The sequence below is a fragment of the Prionailurus viverrinus genome, chromosome C1 (assembly GCF_022837055.1).
Source record: "Prionailurus viverrinus isolate Anna chromosome C1, UM_Priviv_1.0, whole genome shotgun sequence".
NCBI classification, from domain to species: Eukaryota; Metazoa; Chordata; class Mammalia; order Carnivora; family Felidae; genus Prionailurus; species Prionailurus viverrinus.
Genome location: NC_062568.1, coordinates 33579904 through 33600691, shown reverse-complemented (window position 1 = coordinate 33600691; position 20788 = coordinate 33579904). Strand labels below are relative to the sequence as shown.

The following is a 20788-nucleotide window of genomic DNA, read 5'->3' as shown; positions in this document are numbered from 1 at the left end:
ATTTGTTTACATTCCAGAATTGTAAAACATTTGGAAGCAAAGACTTTTCTTCTTTCAGGAGGGGAAAGGAGGCAGTGTGTAGCTTATATAAACTTCCAGATTCCTAATTTCAGGGTTCATCTCCCTGGTTCAAAACAAAACAAAACAAAACAAAACAAAACAAAACAAAACAAAAAAACCCTTTTGCACATACAGCATTAACCTGGCTCTCCTCACATTGCCCTGAAGGAGAAAGAATGGGGCAAGGGGAACCAATGTGTATACTGCTTTAAGTAAGAATAGTCTGTTCCTGATCCAGAAATCTCATTTTTGCTTTCATGAGAACATAAATATAGATATTACAACTTACCAAAGACAACCTCAAAGGGTTACGAAATATATTCTAAACTAAGTTTCTCCAAAGGGGGTTGTGCGCATTAAGTGGTGTGCAAGACAACCCAGTGGAATGTGAGAGGAAAACCAAATTCATTTTCAGGTTTTTAATCTAACAGATTAATATAGGGACATTTTATACAAGGATTGCTAACAATGGCTTCACAAACTTTATCAGAGCAAACTATAGAAAGTGTGTGGGGATATGTGCTGGGAGAAGACGAGGAATTCTACAGCACAGATGAAGGTGACAGGGCACATTACTAGTTGTTTCATTTCTTCATTCACTTCAAACATTTTATAACATTGCAGTATATGTGAGCCGGTTAAAGGATTCATGGATTATGTTATTAAATACTTATCATGTTATCTGCTTTTAACTATCACAAATAAGGAGCTTAAAAACACTCCTTATAAGAGATTACTACTTACAACAAAAAGTTGAAGATGATACTAGAATGTGAACACAAACCAACAAAAGAAAATATCAGTGCTAACATTTCTACCCTCTTATCAGGCTTATTAGGAATTAAAAATAATAAGATTTGACAAAAAGTTACTCCTTTCTACAAAAGACACCATACAGTCAAGACAATCTTGAGAAAGAACAAAGCTGGAGTTATCACATGCCTGGATTTCAAACTATACTATAAAGCTATAGTAATCAAAACAGTATGGTACTGGCACAAAAACAGACATGATAGATTAATGAACAGAATACAAAGCCCCAAAATAAACCCATGCTTACATGGTTAATCTATGACAAAGAGGGCAAGAACATACGATGGGGAAAACCAGACAGCTCCACGCAAAAGAATGAAATCTGACCACTTTCTTATACCACATACAATAATAAGCTCGAATGAATTGAAGACTTAAATGTGAGATCTGAAACCATAAAATTCCTTGAAGAAAATAGAGTAGTAAACTCTCTGACATCAGTCTTAAAAACATTTTCTTAGACTTGTCTCCTCAGGCAAGGACCACAAAGACAAAAATAAACAAATGGAACTACCTTTTGCACAGTGAAGTAAACTATCAACAAAATGAAAAGGCAACCTAGTGAATGGGAGGAGATGCTTGCAAATGACATATTCAATAAGGAGTTAACATCCAAAATATTTAAAGACCTCATACAACTCAGTATCAAAAAAACAATCCAACTAAAAAATGGGAAGTGGATCTGAATAGACATTTTTTCCAAAGAAGACATACAGATTGCCAACAGGTACATAAAGATGGTCAATACCACTAACCATCAGGAAAATGTAAATTAAAACCACAATGAGATATCACCTCATACCTGTCAGACTGGTTATTATCAGAAGACAAGAAGTAAGTATTGGTAAGGATATGGAGTAAATGGAACCTTTCTGCATTTTTGGTGGGAATGCAAATTGGTTCATTATATAAGATAGTATGGAGGTTCCTAAAAAAAAAATTAAAAATAGAACTGCCATATGATCCAGCAACTCCACTTCTAGATATTAAAAAAAAAAACCACTAATTTGAAAAAAAGTATGCACCCCTATGTTCATTACTTACAATAGCCAGGATATGGAAGCAGCCTAAATGTACATTGATAGATGAATGCATAAAGGAGATGTGATATATACACATATGCATATATGAGAATATTACTTAGCCATAAAAAAGAATGGTATCTTGCTATTTGTGACAATATGGATGGAACTGAAGGATATCATGTTAAATAAGTCAGAAAAAGACAAATGCACATACACACAAGGGAATATTACTCAGCCATAAAAAGAATGAAATCTTGCCATTTGTGACAACATGGAAGGACCTAGAGGGCATTATGTTGAATGAAGTAAGTCAGAGAAAGCCGAATACCCTATGATTTCATTTATATATGGAATCTAAAAACAAACAAACAAACAAACAAACACACACACAAAAAACCCCAAAACCCAAATGAACAAAACAGAGATTCATATACAGAGAACAAACTGATGGTTGCCAGTGGGGAGAGGGGTGGGAGGATGGCCGAAATAGGTGAAGATCAAGAGATATAATCTTTCTGTTATAAGATAAGACATAAGGATGTAATATACAACACAGTGGATATAGTCAATAATATTGTAAAAAATTTGTATGGTGACAGATGGTAATTAGACTTACTGGGGTGACCATTTCATAATGCATAGAAGTATTAAATCATGACCTTGTACACCTGATACTAATATCATGTACAACAAAAAATTACTCTTTTCATTTAAAATTATCAAGGTTTAGGAGCACTTGGGTGGCTCAGCTGGTTAAACGTCCAGCTTAGACTCAGGTCATGGTCTTGTAGTTCATGGGTTCGAGCCCTGCATCAGGCTCTTTGTTGAAGTGTGGGGCTTAGAGCCTGCTTCGGATTCTGTCTCCTTCTCTCTCTGCCCCTCCTCCTGCTCGCCCTCTGTCTGTCTCTCTCTCTCAAAAATAAATTTAAAAAAATTAAAAAATTACTTTAAAATAATCAAGGTTTGAAAAAATCAACTTATATTGACTGTTGCCATGAATATATTTTCTGCCTTGAGATATTAGCTATTGATATTATAAAGCTTTAAGTAGCAATACATTAAAAAACGTCATTCTAAATTTTCTATTTACATATTAGTATAGTAGTATTTTGGCAGGGGAAGGTCAAAAATTTTTAACAATATCAGTGTTTAATCAAAGTTTGGAGATCATTGTCTAAAACAACCACATTTCCTTTTACAGTACTCTGTGGATCTGTAATTTATGACTAATTTTTTTATTAATTCCACTTAAAAATTTGTTAGGACAAAGATTTTTTTTTAAGTGTTTGTTTATTTTGAGAGTGAGCATGTGTGCGGGAGGGAGGGGCAAAGAGAGGGGGAGAGAGAATTCTGAGCAGGCTCTGCACAGCCCAATGTGGGTCTCAATCTCACCAACTGTGAGATCACAACCCGAGCCAAAATCAAGAGTCCAATGCCCAACCAGCTGAGCCACTCAGGTGCCCCAGTTACAACAAAGATTTTTAAATGCAGTGAATGCTACACATTCCTATTTTAAAATTTAATTAGATAGTATAGTTTTTTTCCTAAAAGGCGTAAACCAAGTTTCTTTCTTTTCAAACGTATGTTTATTTATTTTGAAAGAGAGAGGGAAAGAGAGTGAGCATGTGAGCACAGGAGGGGCAGAAAGAGGAGAGAGACTGGAGCCTGCTTTGGATTCTGTCTCCCTCTCTCTGCCCCTCCCCCACTCGCTCTCTCATGAATGAATAAACAAACAAAAAGAACTATGGGGAATCTGGGTGGCTCAGTCTGTTGAATGTCTGACTTCGGCTCAGGTCATGGTCTCCTGGCTCATGAGTTCCAGCCCTGCCTCAGGCTCTGTCCAGTCAGCTTGGAGCCTGGAGCATTTTTTGGATTCTGTGTCTCCCTCTTCTCTGCCCCTCCCCTGCTCATACACTATCTCTCTCTCAAAAATGAACATTGAACTTATTTATTCACATTTATTTATTGTTGAGAGACAGACAGAGCATGAGCAGGGGAGGAGCAGAGAGAGAAGGAGACAGAATCTGAAGCAGGCTTCAGGCTCTGAGCTGTCAGGAGAGCCAGATGCAGGGCTCGAATCCATGAATCACGAGATCATGACCTGAGCCAAACTCAGACACTTAACCGACTGAGCCACCCAGGTGCCCCTGAACTTTTCTTTTTAAATAAAAAAAAGAACTATGGAATCAAATATTACTTAAGTATAGCAATTATGAAAAAGACTTTTGTTCCTGGATATGCATGCTAGGCAGACTTCTAAAATGGCCCCAAGATTCTCATCTATTAGTGCACCCGTCTTCTATCATCCATGCCCCTTGAGTGTGGATGGAACTTGTTGAGTATGATGGGAATAGGAGTATGTTATCTTATGTGGCAAATGGGATTCTGCAGATGTAAGGTTGGCCTCTAGTGAATCAAAAGGGAAATTACCGCAATGGATCTGAGCTACTCACATGAGCCCTCTCCATCTGGGTCTAAAGGTCAGAGAGAAAGTTGAAGACACTCAAAATGTTAAAGTAATTCTACTCATCTTGAAGGCGCAAATTGCCATTTTGTGGAGGGCCACATAGCAGGCAGACTGGGGAGCTCAGAAAACAGCTCTCTGTCAACAGCCAGCAAAAAGAGGAACCTTATCCCTAACAACCTGAATATACCAGATAGGATATCTGACCTAGATAATTGTGTGCAAACAGGTGTTGTTGAAAGCCATTAAATTTTTCACTGCTATGCAGCAGTGAAAGGGAGTGAAGATGAAGTGGTTATTCAAAAAAGGGAGAAAAACTAGTGGGAATGATTTATGAAGCTTTCATTTTGTATACTCCAGTGGCCTCTACATTTGGTGGTTTAAAGATAATCCTTTAAAGGCCCAAGGGAAACTATTAAAACGTCTAGCTGTATATTTCTCATTTTTAAAAATTTACTTTTCAGGGTTTATTTAGTAATAATATATACAACGTTAATACATGCAGATGATTTGTAAATGTTGATATATGCAGAGATGCTGATTATAAGAGTTTAGAAAACACTCTTCTCATCAGAGGGAGAGTGTACCACTTGTCCCTCAAAAGATGTCCTGCCTCATTTTTAACTCCTCTCATCCATTCTTAGTGAAGTTTAAATCTATACTAAACTCTCAAATTATGTAGTGTCTCTTTTGGCATCTTATAATCCTAAGTCTTTCTAGATGCTTCTAGGAGCCCTAGCAAGTTAATTTTATTGACTAGAGCAAAGTTTAAGAATTACTATTTGGGACACAAAACAGAATCCCAGGTTTCTTCCCTACAGATCAAATTTATTAGTGTTAGGGTGACCTGGGAATCTGTTTCAAACTGTTTAGATCATTCTCATTTTCATGTAATTTGAGAAAATGGTCACTTAAGAACATATATCAAGTTAGCATAAGAAAAGTTGAAAGCATGATCTTTGGGAGAAACCTGTATTTGGGAGAGATTGTAACTGTTCAATTCCTTAAAAATGGAACATGAACCATGAGATGTCCATACAAATGCTACAAAATACCAACTTGGGAAATCTTAGAATTTATCTGGCTTCTAATATTTACCTGTAATGTGTCATTATGTGCCATGCATAGGCCTTCAAATTTCTGAAATCCAGATGTGCTGTAAAGAAGTAATCTTGAAGGATTTTCTCCTGAGATGGTATTGTGGAGTATGTGAACTGGCAAACAATCTCTGCACCACATGCCCTTGTTCACCAAATTTATTGTTGAACATTCAGAACACCAGATTATGACAGATTTAAAAAGAAAGCACCAAAAATTGCTACACATTAATACCTGAGGAAAGACTGAAGGCAAATATTCATTAAACTCCACACCATAATGTCGAAACACACATGAAAACATACACAACACTCCACAGAGTATAATAAATAGCACTTTTTGTGAATTACAACCAGTTAAATGTAATAATGTTACTTATACCATTTAAAAAATACACACAAAATCACATTTGTGCATTTCATACACCATATATTATACAAAGCACTGGAGAAGATCAGGCATGCTTAAAAGGAAAAATCTGCAAGGTGACAATCATTTTCCAGTATATGCCATAGGACAAATTCCTTTGCACTAACTATTGTTACTATACACTGCATTTTCTGGACAAAAGTATCAATTTGCAAATAAAATATTACTGAGTCTATCTCAGTATATAGTTTGTCCTTTATAAATTTTTAACTATACTATAAACACAGATGCAGGTTGGCAGCCATGTATTTTATTACATTTCCTTGGCAAACTACTTTCACCTCAATTTTACCATGTTCTAAGGAAAGACATGTTTTCTTTCTACCTATTTTTAGAGAATCCTAGATTTTTGTCTCTGGGTGCAGGTAGTGAAGGCGAAATGGGAAGAAGAAATGTGTTGAGTTTACATTCAAAATTGAAACTGAAAAATACACAACAAATTCTGAGTACACAGAGATGGGGGTATCTTTTAGCAGAGACCATGATATCCTCTGAATGGAATAATTTGTCTTAATAGAAATTATTTTAAATAAGCACAGTAAAAATCCAAGTTTTTACATTAAAAAATAAAAACAAAAACAACTAGAGCCAGTTCTTTCTTGAGATCTTAAAAATAAGTATTAGGAAGGAAAAAGAAAAAGAGAAAAGGGGGAAAATAATATTTAAAAATATACTGCATGAATCTGAGTTTAAGTACTAAAAAATTGTTATTGGGTAAACTAACTCTAATATTCAAGTATGAGCCTCAATAATCTGAGGAAAAATAAGTACAGGTCTTACTTCATGTCTTTGATAGATTATTCATTAAAAAGACAAAGAAATATACTTGAATATTAATTTTCCATGTGTAAATAAATACAAAACAGAAGTGCCACCACATTTTCCTAAAATAAATTTATTTTCAGAAACTTTAGCCAAACTTACTTGCTACACCTATGAAATGTAAGTCAATTTTAACTCAAAATGAGAACTCTGGAAATTAAAGGTTTCTAGAGCAAAACAGGAAATGCTAGTCAACTTTAACAATTTTACTTAACCAACTTCAAAGAAAAAAGTTTGGTGCCAGGTTGAGAAGATGACCCATAATAAAATATAGTTATAAAACTGCAGGGCATTCTTTCATCATTTTAAGGCACAGTCTGTTTTATCCCAAACAACTAAAAGTTCAAGGTCACAGTGATAATACGCATTCAGTTTTGGTCTATTTTCTCGTGGGTACGTTGCTACATTTATGTAAGCATTTATGTAAGCAAGTTAGTCACGTAAGTTTAAGAAACTGTAATACAACTACTTCAAAATAATACATTTAAAGTCATTTATATATTTTTAAAAATATAAATACACAATACAATTTCACAAATTATATACACTAAAAATTGAAAGTTTTGTTTCCCCCTCTGTAGTGGAGGAAGAGTTTATTTCTACCAATATTCCAACAAACACATATTTAATTCTGTAGACAGCATAGTTATATTAAAATACAGGTATTTCCTACTTAGGATAAAATTATTTAACACAGAGGAAAAATTCATTCCAAAAAACAATGTTAACTGAAATTTTAGGTCTTGTACATCATCTTTTTACTAATATCCAGTTACTACCAGATAATTGGATAAACCGTCACCACAGTCAAACATTTTAATATTTGGTTTTTTCTTGCCTCTTTACATCTAAGGCTATTTTTGCAAACTGCATCAGCATTACTGGGCAGAGAAACAATAAATGATTAAATCAATTACATGATTCAATGGGAAAAACTATAATATGAAGGAATGAAATTCCTTTTGAGAATTTCCAGAGGGAAGAAATTAAAGAATTCGAATCAGATAAAAATGTTGAGTCTATCATTTTTCTACTTTTCTCTCGTGAATATAACACCCATCAATGTTAACACTTCAGCATTAACACCATTGATTGTTTATATTTTCTGTTAAAATATGTGTTTTGAAATGTTTATCTCATTGGACTAAGTTAAGATCTAGTAGATAATTTTCCCCTTTGAAACATGTGATTTAAAAAGGTAATGGAAATACACAGAAGACAAAACAAATTTCACAGTAAGCACTGTTACATAAATAAGAGACACCTGTACCAAAAAATGATCTGTACAACAAAACTTGAAGTTTTACAACACAGAATGAATCTGTGATAAATAAAGCAAGATTACTTCAAATGCTTACTTCAATTAATTAATAAAAGATCATTATTGGGTAAACTAACTTTTAAACCCACTAAAACCAGAGAACATTATCCCAGAAATCAGACAAAATAGAATATACTATGGTACATTACATGTTTTCAAAGAAACATTAGAGTATGGAATATAAGTTTTGAAGATTTACATATTTAATATAAGTCCTAGATGTAAAATACTGAAAATAATATTTCTGCTTTAATCCCAATATGTTAAGAAAAATTCATTGGCACAAATATCTGGAGGTATTTTACAGTTTCATTTAGCCTTTGGTGGCAAAGCATGTTTTGCTAACCATACGAATATAGTTATATTTTTCAATGTAGTGTTTTACGCTCAAAAAAATTCAAATGTGTTTTTTTCCTGTAAAAGGGATGCAAAAAGTCCAATATGAAACAAGTACAACATGAAATACAAAATATGCCTATAATCTAGGCTTCTGAATAGTTAATAGTTCTATGCTTTGTCTATAAATCTTTTACTGGTGCTAGTAATATTACCACTATACAAATACTAAAAGCAAAAATAACATTAAAAAATAGCACACGGACTTTACAAAAACGGCTAATTTTTAGACTTCCTAAATTAAGATTAAATTCAAATATGCAAACAAATTTACACTAACTGTTTTTTACGAGTGTTCAAAGTTACAAGGTACAGAATCATTACAGAATAATTCTGACTCATACATATCAAGTTCTATACAAAATCGTCAGAAATTGGTTACTTGGCATTTCAAACCATAGTCATTTTTGACAGCATAACATGCTAAAACAAGCACTTTTAGAAAGTCCTGTACTTGACTCAGAATCCTCAACTACAGACAATGTAATCAAGATGTACATTAGAATATCATCTAACTTTTGAAAGACATTATTGATTCAGGTGTACTGTTACGTTTATACTATTAATATAACAAGTTAGTCTATTCTCACTATTTCCAAACTTCATTCTGTTCTAAAACTGTTATTAATATACAAAATCCAGTCTTCTATATTCATAATATAACTTATCACAAAATTGTGAATTCTTGAGCATTTACAGTACACATATTCAGATTTGGATTACTGGCCTGACTTTTCTTTCCTATCATCATTATTAAACGTAAAGGACACAAATAGCCTCCCAGACTTCCTATTTCTTCAGGCTGTTGAAACTTACTGTGAAAAAATGCATGAGTAATATGCAAAAAAAGAAGTCCATTAAAGACTTGGTAATGTTGTCCCCTCTGTTCAACAAGAGTGAGATGAAATTTCAGCTCCAAATCATCTGTTTTATAAAAGTACCTTCTACATTTACATTGGGAGGCAAGGAAGCTTTCTGTCAGGGTCTAATTTAGTAATATAAAGATATCCTTTTTTTTTTTTTTAAAGATTTTATTTTTAAGTAATCTCCACACCAAACTTAGCCAAACTTACTTGCTACACCTATGAAATGTAAGTCAATTTTAATTCAAAATGAGAACTCTGGAAATTAAAGGTTTCTAGAGCAAAACAGGAAATGCTAGTCAACTTTAACAATTTTACTTAACCAACTTCAAAGAAGAAAGTTTGGTGCCAGGTTGAGAACTGGCTCAAACTCACAACCCTGAGATCAAGAGTTGCACGCTCCACTATCTGAGACCGCGAGGCGCCCTGCATAACACAAAGATACTTTTATTACTTCCTGGAAGTGTGTCATGCTCTCCGAATTGACTTCCCCCTGAAAAAACTGCACAAGGTATCTAGTTTCCTATGATAGTAACACTGAAAAAAAAATGATGAAAAATAATCAACAGATGCCTCATCACAAAAAGTTGCAACACACTAAAAATTTTTTTCCCAACTGATTTTAATAATAGGTTACTAAAATTGCAAATGCAGCAATGTAAAGTTTTGCACTAAACCTCCTAATAAGCAAGCTGTTACACTCAGACCTAATGCCCAAGATGAAAATACAGGTCAGATTAATTATCCTGGGATTCAGGAATCAATTCCTCCCATTTTCCCTACAGCTTTCTAGAACTAAACTGAAAATCAGTTTTATCTCCTTTTATTTCCCTTCTGGCCACTAGTGTAAGAGGTGCTAATGAGCAGTGAGGTGATATAAATATACTGTGTTATGAATGACAAGTCTGAAGCATTAAGAAAAGTGTAAAACTAGAGAATGAACAAATTAGATAATCTGCCTTTATTAAGTATGTGTGTGTGTGTGTGTGTGGTGGAAATGTGTACCATCTGTACAAGTGATAGGAAAATCAACAACAAACAAATTTACTAGGCCTAGTATATAGCTCTTTATTTTTCTTTACTGTATAATCATGTAGATTGTAGTGTAGTTCAATCAAGAAAAGGTATTCCATTATATACATGTGAATTTATCTGACTGAAATATGAAAAAAAAATTAACAACTAATCAATACATGATCTATATATACTGAAGAGACTCAAAATCAATGTGAACGAGGCACACATGGTTTTTTAGGACCACTGTTCTAAATATTTTCATTCTGGTGACAACCAAGAAGAGTTAGCAGAACCTGTTTAATTTCTGGCAAAAGATCCAGAAAAAAGAGGTTAAAGTTTTCTATTGTATTATCAGTTCCAAGTTATAATAGTAACTCCAACTGAGGCTTTAGAAACACTGAAATTACTCAGTACTTTTACCATTTGGTCTATATGTTTGATGCAGTTATCAATGATAGGGTCCAAGAGTAATTTTTATAAGCACAAAACTTACTCAAAACTCAAATTCTAAATAAAAATGTTATAGTACTAGAGCTCAGAAGTTTGCCGAACTGGACACACTGTAACTGCCAATAAACAACTTCATTTTTAGTAACAGTGCTAATAAAGCTGTGCTGTTTTACTAGCTAATAAAATAAGCTGCAAGCATGATAGGAGCAATGTATAATCGAGAGGCAAAAGGACCTTCATTTTCTCAAGTGACAGAAACATCAATTTCCCTAATCTTCAGACAGAGCCTACCTTCTCATCTCTGGTAGTTATTTGGGTTTAAAGTGCATCAGGATTTGATAAAGACTCTGTCAAAATGTGTGCGTGTGTGTGCGCGTGTGTGTGTGCGCGCATGCGTGTATGTATCTGTATATATATGTACCCATAATGGCTAAAGACCCAACCTGTTGTTTATAAAATGTTTAATTAGAATCCTTTTTATAGCCCTAAAATGAAATATTCTGTTAGAATAAATAAGACTTTAGGACTTGATAACTACACTTACATGGAAATTGTCTAGTGAGATATAATATGCCTAGTCTGCTGCTTTAAAAAGCTAATCTCCTACTCACAAATGAGAAATTTAAGCTTGTTATATTTTAGTCATGAACGGTCCTGACTGAACAAGAAGACTTTATATCATATAAACACCATGATTATGGCTGTCAATAGAAGATCCAAATTAATGAATTTTCTAAAGTTCTTTCTGTATATAAATATGTTTAAATTCAGAAATAGTTAAATGACACAATTAACCTATAACTTGACATACATCAGTGAAAAAAACAAAGATACAATGTACATAAACTTATGGGTATATGAATAGATAAACATAGGCACATGTGTCCTTATTTAAATATACATGTGGTATGCCATGGGACATCTTTCCTTTCAGGTACTGAACAAACAAGCATTCTGCATTTTATCCCTTTGCTACCTCTCTCAAATCAAGAACCTGAAATATTTGCCATGTCTTACTATGAGATTATCACTTCCCTTTAATGATCTTCGTAAGTGAAAATATAAATACTAAACAACAGGCATGAGGCTGGGAGAAACAACGGAATCAAACAAATTTACAAACCCTCACAGATGACACTGAAACCCTCAAATGATGCCAAAACAGCAAGGACCTGAGGAATAACTGAGAAGAGAAGTGAGGTAACCCTCCACAGGCAGTAACAGCTGAGAGACTGTAATGGAATCCAGATGCAACAGCCGATAAAAAGAATCTGGTACTCAAGGACATTCCTGGGTACTAACAAAGACACAAGTTCGCAGGTACTACTGGGAGTTAAGGGCTTTACTTAAAAAGGTTTTGGGTATGTAGAGCATATACATCTAAAGGAAAGGCTCCATGAGCCAAGTACACCTCAGCCTGAGTTTATTCTATCTTAAGGCAAAATACTTAGCTCTATTACCTACTCTTTTGTAGTTAAAAGTGAGCTGAAGTCTGAAATGAAAGAAATATTACTTTCTTTTCTGTGAAACAGTAATCATCTTGGCAAATTAAGATTCCATTGTTAAAACTAGTGGCTAAAATCTCCAATCTATTTAAGTATATTGTTTATACATTACGCTATTAATGGAGTAGTGGTTATTCCGTTAATAGTATAATTTTATTTATCAAATGTGGTACAGCACTTAATCGTGCTTTTTCTCTACAGTAGACAAAACTTGTGCAAACCTGGAGTTTTTTCTGACCACTGGAATTTAGTTATGTTAACAATCCACCATGATCTGAGGCACTTTTGGCAACCATGGGGTCAATGAATTAAATAAAATGGCATATGCTGGACAACTGTACTGCTCCAATGCTAGTAAGTAAATATTTGGGAGAATTCTCTTTAAATTTAACAACAGATTTCTTTAATAGTCTCCTGATGTTTACCAAGAGTACAAAATAAGATCTGCATTTGAAAAGCAGCAAGAAAATTTCATTGAATTTTGAGTTTAAATTATGTTAATTAATCTTGCATTGGTTACCAAGAAAACATGTCTCCTTAAAATTAAAAGTTGTATTTTCATAGATGTAAGAAAACAAAAGATATGCCTTGATCACTGTGGCTGCCAAAAACTGACCAAAGACTTTTTGTGGTTATTTCATTTTTGGGAAACCAAACAGTTGTGAATTTCATCAATCTTTTAAGACTGATTTCTCAATATGCATACTGTAGCAAATACAAAGCAATCTACTTTTCAGAAGAAAGTTTGATGAAATGAGCAGAATGCTTGAGTTGAGATTACAAGCAATGCTACATTTACTCAGTGTTTAGAAGATCCCCAGTATGGCCAATCAAGCAGAATAGCTGTTATGCAGAGAAGTCCTCAAAAACAGTGGCCACCATATCCTTTTACTAATTTTTCAAAAATGACTAGTACTTAGATGCCATACCACAAAACTAAACCATGCTTCAACTATTTTCCTCAAGCATTATAAAACTAATTTCCTATTTTCAATATTGTAAAAATAGACCTGTCTTCTCCAAAGGATCTTGTCATCCACATTCATGGATGTGTGCATTCCCTCTTAACACTGACTCTAATGATATAAATTATTTTTATCATTCCTTAAATCCAGTCTTACATAAAGTTACATAATGCATGGAGTAAAAGAGGAATGAAAACAAAGCATGGAACCCTGTATAAGTGTGCTGACCCAAAAGCAATTACACCAACAGCCAGAGGAAGTGGAAATTGTGAAGTAGTCTTCAACAATTTACTGTAAAGAGACAGAGAAATATATATTATGCAAACAACATTGCAGGCAAAACCAGAATATGCTGATATTTTATACAGTTCTGAGAAAGTATTCTAAATGGTGTTAGATGGAGTAATTTTTCATATAATGAATTTAACCATACGTAATTTTTAAAAAGATCAATACAGGGGCGCCTGGGTGTCGCAGTCGGTTAAGCGTCCGACTTCAGCCAGGTCACGATCTCGCGGTCCGTGAGTTCGAGCCCCGCGTCGGGCTCTGGGCTGATGGCTCAGAGCCAGGAGCCTGTTTCTGATTCTGTGTCTCCCTCTCTCTCTCTGCCCCTCCCCCATTCATGCTCTGTCTCTCTCTGTCCCAAAAAAATAAATAAAAACGTTGAAAAAAAAAAAAAAGATCAATACAAGCTGTATTTTAGCCAGAGAAAAATACTAGCCGAACTTTTATTCACCAATTCTACCTCTAAAAATTTACCCTTGCAAAAATAATATTTACTAAGACATACCTATAGAAATATTTATTTTAACCCTACTTGTATAGCAAACAAAACAAAAAGCCTCAACCAAATAAAAAGGGAATGATCCTTAATTACTAACAGGAACAGTATTAAAATGACACCAAATCTTATTAAAAGAAAAATACAGAAAAGACTATTACTTTTTTATTCTGAAAACAAAAAACTGGGATAAGAGGGGTTAAAGAAATTTGTCTAAGGATGTAGGGCTATTAAATGGCAGGCCAAGATTTAAACCCCAGGTCTGCCTTATTCTACAATGTCTACAAACATCTGCCAGAATCAACTGAAAACAGGCTTATAGAGCAAACAACCAGACAATGAAAACTCAAATTTTATTATGGAGAACTTTAAACATATGTATTAGTGAACTACTAATAGTATAATGAACCTCATGTACCCATCATCCAACTTCAAAAAGTATCAAGTGATGGCCAATCTTACTTCACCTATAATCCTATCCACTTCACTCCTTCTCTACTTTTTAAAAGTTTGTTTGTTTATTTATTTATTTATTTTAAGAGAGAGAGTGAGCATAGGAGGAGTAAAGAGAGAAGGAACAAGGGAGAATCCCAAGCAGTCTCCATGCTGTCAGTGAGGAGCCTGACGTGGGGTTTGAACCGGTGAGATCATGACTGTGCCAAAATCAAGACTAAATCACTCAACTGACTGAGCCACCCAGGTGGCCCTCCTTCTGTACTTTTTGGAAACAAATCTTATTAGACATCATATATTTTAAGGGCTAAATTAAAAAAAAATCATTATATACTAACAAGTAAACCCGATAATTAAGAAAACAAATATAGTACTTGCATATAAACTACATCTGCATACAAACTATAATTACTCTACAGTTATAGCTTTAACTTTAGGAACAGTCAAAATAATTAGAAATAAAGAACATGTTTCAGGCATCAAAGAAAGAGTGATAAAGACTAGGAAGAGATGTAAGAAAAAGAAAGATTGAACTACTATACCTGGATTTTATTGAAACGGTGTGAGTATTTCCAAGAATTGCCATAGTTGGAATAAGGATAAATGCCAAAGGTTTACACGGATCAGGACTAAGTTTAAAGTAATACCTACATCAAAGAGAAAAAACAAAAACAAATCAACAAAGTATACTCGATCATTTTATTTTTATTTATTTATTTTTAAAATTTTTTTTTTCAACGTTTATTTATTTTTGGGACAGAGAGAGACAGAGCATGAACGGGGGAGGGGCAGAGAGAGAGGGAGACACAGAATCGGAAACAGGCTCCAGGCAGGCTCTGAGCCATCAGCCCAGAGCCTGACGCGGGGCTCGAACTCACGGACCGCGAGATCGTGACCTGGCTGAAGTCAGACGCTTAACCGACTGCGCCACCCAGGCGCCCCAACTCAATCATTTTCAATTAACAGAATCAAACAAATTAATTAAATTTCAGAATACTGCATTGATATGAGAGCTCTAAACAGCTCATGAAATTTTTGATAAATAATTTTTGCTATGGATCATCTTTATACCTAAGGCTTTATATTGAGAATTATGTTCAGAAACTACTAAGGGAAATAAAATATCCAATATGGGAGCACTTCCTTTTATTTTATTTTTATAGAGTTTATTTATTTTGAGAGTGTGTACACGTGAGGGGGAGGGGCAGAGAGAGAGAGAGAGAGAGAGAGAGAGAGAGAGAGAGAGAGACAGAGTCCGTCCCAAGCAGGCTCTACACTGGCAGCATGGAGCCCAATACAGGGCTTGATCCCATGAGCAATGAGATCATGACCTGAGCTGAAATCAACCGACTGAGCCACCCACGCACCTCAGCACTTTTTTAATAATAGGTATAGGGGCACCTGGGTGATTCAGTAGGTTGGGCGTTGAATCGGTTTCAGTCAGATCATGATCTCGCAGTTTCTAAGTTTGAGCCCCACTCTGGGCTCTGCACTGACAGTGTGAAGCCTGCTTGGGATCTCTCTCTCCCTCTCTCTCTGCCCCTTCCCTGCTCACTCACTCCATCTCTCTCAAAATAAATGAACTTAAAAAAATTTAATAATAGGTACATGTATGTCTGAAAGGTCATACAGAAATAATGTTTTTATAAAACAAGTTATTCAAAATGTATTAAGGCTGCTCTAGTTTATAAAAAAGATGAAAAAATGAAGATTTATATAAATTGTCTCTTATTTTCTTTTAAATCTAAATTCTCCCTGTTTCTGATTCTGTGTTTCCCTCTCTCTCTGCCCCTCCCCCGTTCATGCTCTGTCTCTCTCTGTCCCAAAAATAAATAAAAAAAGTTGAAAAAAAAAATTAAAAAAAAAAAAGGGGCGCCTGGGTGGCGCAGTCGGTTAAGCGTCTGACTTCAGCCAGGTCACGATCTCGCGGTCCATGAGTTCGAGCCCCGCATCGGGCTCTGGGCTGATGGCTCAGAGCCTGGAGCCTGTTTCTGATTCTGTGTTTCCCTCTCTCTCTGCCCCTCCCCCGTTCATGCTCTGTCTCTCTCTGTCCCAAAAATAAATAAAAAACGTTGAAAAAAAAAAAATTAAAAAAAAAAAATCTAAATTCTCATCTCTGGCATTTACTGACAGTGAGACATCTATAGCCTTTTAGAATCATAAATTTATGCTCCTCAAATAATTTTCTCCCCAAACCTTTGAACAAAAAACTCTGGATTGTGACTAAAATTAGGGACAAAGGAAGAATATTAACATCTGGTAACCTGTTGATTTATCAAACTTTGACTTTTCAAAAAATATACTTTCAGTATTTAGATAATTTGAAATTTTTATATTGTTTCTAAAAACTATATTGAGTAGGAGTTCAATTATTGGATGATGTGGCCTATTTTTCAAAAACAAATTATAACTAAATATTCTAGAAACAATCTTAGAGGGCATCTCAGACTCTGATTTAACCTAGAATAGTTACCATGTGGCAAGGCAAACAATGGTCATTTATTTTAGTTTAATGTTTGGTGCTCATTAGAAAAGTATACTTTTTTTTCATTATTTCCAATATTTTTAAATGTAAACATTTTCTTCTTCCCCAATTTAAGGAAACATAAAACTGATCATGAATTGAAAAATACTTAAAGCACTAGCATTATGAATACCTTGGGTCAGCAAAACAAAGCACATTTTCACATATGTCTAGACTCACAGAAGGTTAAAGGTAAAATAAATAAAACACAATTCCCTCTTTTGGGCAGATTTTGAGGAAGTTTATATTCTCACAGTAAGGGAAAAAAATGTGATTGTATTGAAAATAAATTTCAGGTGATATATAGCTTCCTGTTCTTGAGGACGTTTGATGGATCGTTAGGAATCTGGCAAGTCTCTACTTACAGACATTTATTGTTTTAGCCACATAAATTATAATTATATAAATAAAACGCACCTGAGATTCTTTAACCAGTAAATTAAAGATGGCATGCTGAGTAATACAATCCATGTTAATAAGTTAATCACAGTATTGTGCATACGAAGACTATCTTCAGCATCATTGGCAGATAAATGAAGATAGTGTACTGTAGAGCCTTTATGGTGATTTGATTTTTTTTCATTTCTTCTAGAGTGTTTGAGATTCTACAAAACAATAAAGTAAAAATACTAAGGTATTGCATAAAATTTAAGTTTATTATTTTACTTAGAGTCACTCCATTATTTAACAGCTAAATAAACACATCTATTACCAAACTGATATAAAATACTTTGCTCAAAGTATAAATTACCTTGCTCAAAAGTAATTTAAAGTGGTTATCATTATAAAACTTTTGTTCCTTTGACTTGGTATTTCCACTGCTGAGAATGTATCTTCTAAGTAATTACTTAAAATTTAAAAGATAATTTGTAACAATAAAAATGACATTTACTGACAACGATCAATTTAAAATTAGACAATCTAATTTCTAGGTTCACTTATCTTAAAATTATTTAAATTCATGACATCTTTTTTAAACACTGTAAAATCCTAACTTAAAAAAAAAACACAAAACAATTTTTTTATTCCCTCATGTTCTTTTATATTAAAGTGAAAATAAAACTTACCACAGTCTGGCTATTTTTAAAAGTTGCTAGGCTGGCTTGCAGATGAACAATCTAAGAAAAAGAAAAAACTGTTTAATTTCACTTTTATTTTGAAACAAAAAACAACCATTTTTATTACAATTGAGAAGTATTATAATCTGAAATTTAAAGAAATCTAGAAAACTAAAAACACATTTAAACATTTACAAACAGTCTTTCAGAAAAGGTACATAATAACTACACATACTTGCTATCATGGATTATAAAAGAGAAAAAAAATAAGAACAAACTTTCAGAGTATGATAGGGCCAGGATATATTGTTATACCTCCTATATTCTGTGAGACTATATTTGAATAATGCTTTGCTCTAGAAGCTTCATGTCCTGTGAGTAAAATATTTGATTATCTTCATTATTGCATAAGGAATTTAACATGTTTCACACATTCCACATCACTGAAAATCTGAACTTGGTGAAATGTTTATAAGAACCTGAGAAAATCTTTTAATTTGCTATGTTTGCTTAAGCTAAGTATTTGAGAAAATTTTGCTTACTGGATCAATTATTTGAAACATCCAATTTGAAAAGCTAAAAATATCATATTTATAAATCAAAGTAGTAAACAGATTTTTCTGATAGACAAAATTCCTTTGGAAAACTGAAAATAATGTGTATGTATTAGTGTTAAAAGCAGACATAAGTCAACTTTGTTTAAAAAAAGAAAAAAAAGATGATCCATTCTGTTATCAACTGTCTCTACATAAGCCTCATGTGGAGAGTATGCAGTTGTATAACCTAGATTTTCCTGCAAAGCTGTCAGCCTTCTTGGAAGTGTTTTTTGGTTTCCCAGTAAAATTATCAGACTATTTTATCCTTGCCTTCTGATTCTCCAGCAACATCTGTTAACATTCTACATTATCTCAGTACATTTGATAGCTTGATCCCACTGACATAATTTTTTGTTTACTACCCATGTTTAAAGAGGTGCGAATAAAAACTGCTCTAGTAAAATATTTTTTAAAAAGCTAACATTACTTGTAAGAGCAAGAAGCAATGTGAAACAGGTTATATCTTCTTCCCCCTTTTTTTAAATACACTAACCAAACTCAGATTAATAATTTCAGCTTTACAGTGAACTACGTATTTTAAATAATTAAGATGTTTAAAAAAGCCTTTTACACTTAAGCCTGTTAGAGAATAGAAGGTTACTACAGCTGTAATTAAAATTTTTGTTAACAACAGCAAAGGAAATTCTATGCCTGCCTGACCCAAAGCCCAGCCATTCTGACTTCAGTGATGTGACATACCTTAAACACATAATAAAGATAAGTAAGAAGTATGGCAAATGCTCCACAAGTTGTCCAACTAACTATGATCAAAACAATGGTCAAAAAGGGCAAGTCTAGTGATATCATCTTGATATCTTTAGGAAGTTCAGGGGGCCTGGAAAAAATAAGAATAAAGCTTTTACAAGTATATTAACAGTTACTTACATGGTCACATATAAGAAGAAAACAATTCAGTACTCTGCCAGGCTCTTCTGCTTATTAATATGCAAGTACCATAAGGTAAGCAGTAAAATGTTTTTTCATAAAGGCAAGGGATGACACATATTTGATTGTAAATTCTGTAATACACTGTGATAGCTCCTCTTTCACTTAGATACACTATGGCTGATACTAAGAAAAAAACGTTGCTACAAATAATCATTAATAATAGGCTCTGTGCCATGTATTTCTGATCTTGATTAAGAGGAAAAACAGTTTTCTATTTCTTAAAGTCTTGAGATCACTCAGACAATGTGATGCTAGTAGTGTCTGAAGCATCTCAGAAGGGTGAAGGAAGAAGGCAGACCATAATCCCCTCTGTGACAGTAAATCATATAATATGTCTTGGTGAGGAGCAGTGGCAATGGAAACTAGGTCAGTGGTTTATCAGAAAAGCCTACCAGTAACTTCAAACTTTGTCTATGGGCCTGTAATAAAACTCTAGGCAATGTTTTTGGAATTTTTATGCATTTCACCTAATCTGATCTTAAGTATCTTGACTGGAATCTATTGCCCCCAGGTTTGACTGAAAGTTAGCATATAAAAGCATTGCCAGAGAAACACTTCTTCCTTGGAAAGATTTACAGCCATAAACATTAAAACTACTTCTGTAATCTGTCAGTATTTTTTTTAAGTAATGTCAACCCACAATATGTGGCTCTAACTCGTGACCCCAAGCTGAAGAGTTACACACTCTACCAATTGAGCCAGCACAACATCCCTCTGTCAAACTTTTTTGATTAACTCCTGGCATTAAGGTCTAACTCAAATATAGCATTTATCTTGCGATAATATATTTTTAACAAAAGTTTTATTTAGATATAGCTTTGAACATTAATCCATGTTTTTCTAGTCATACATCTTTCCTTAGAAATTACAGTTTAGTGAAAGCAAATTAATATTGAGGATCCTTATCAAAATATAATTTTTTCCTTAAGAGCAATGAGAAAGCTTTTGGTCATTCTTTACCTTTTCAAAGCTAGCCACAATGAAGAAAGGAGTCTCACAGATGTAGAAGAAAGTAGACCACCCCAGTAGGCAGTACATGTTCCAAACAGAAAGAGAATCAAGGATACAAGGGGGAAACACATACTCTGACTAGTTAAAACGATGGCATCTAATTCTGGCAACAATAACACATCCCATAATTCCTTAAACCATTTATATCTGTGGATAAAAGAAAACATACAATAAAAGCAAAAAAAAAAA

General features: G+C 33.9%; 1 protein-coding gene across 2 annotated transcripts in view; it reads right to left on the bottom strand.

The window, feature by feature from the left end:
* Positions 1–252: 252 nt before the first annotated feature.
* The window catches only part of PGAP1 (post-GPI attachment to proteins inositol deacylase 1), a 91421-nt gene continuing 70885 nt past the window's right edge, over positions 253–20788 (bottom strand). Inside the window, exons 22-28 of one of the 2 annotated variants that reach the window (XR_007154999.1) lie at positions 20549–20746; positions 19340–19475; positions 18054–18104; positions 17404–17591; positions 15005–15109; positions 12061–13519; positions 253–263 (exon numbers count right to left, since the gene is read on the bottom strand). Coding sequence is in view for 1 of the 2 variants with exons in the window: in XM_047872345.1 (XP_047728301.1) it covers positions 13381–13519; positions 15005–15109; positions 17404–17591; positions 18054–18104; positions 19340–19475; positions 20549–20746 (817 nt within the window). In the remaining variant the exon portion in view is untranslated. Of the gene's footprint in view, positions 264–5603; positions 13520–15004; positions 15110–17403; positions 17592–18053; positions 18105–19339; positions 19476–20548; positions 20747–20788 lie in introns of those variants that run through there. The other variant, XM_047872345.1, reaches the window with a different exon arrangement.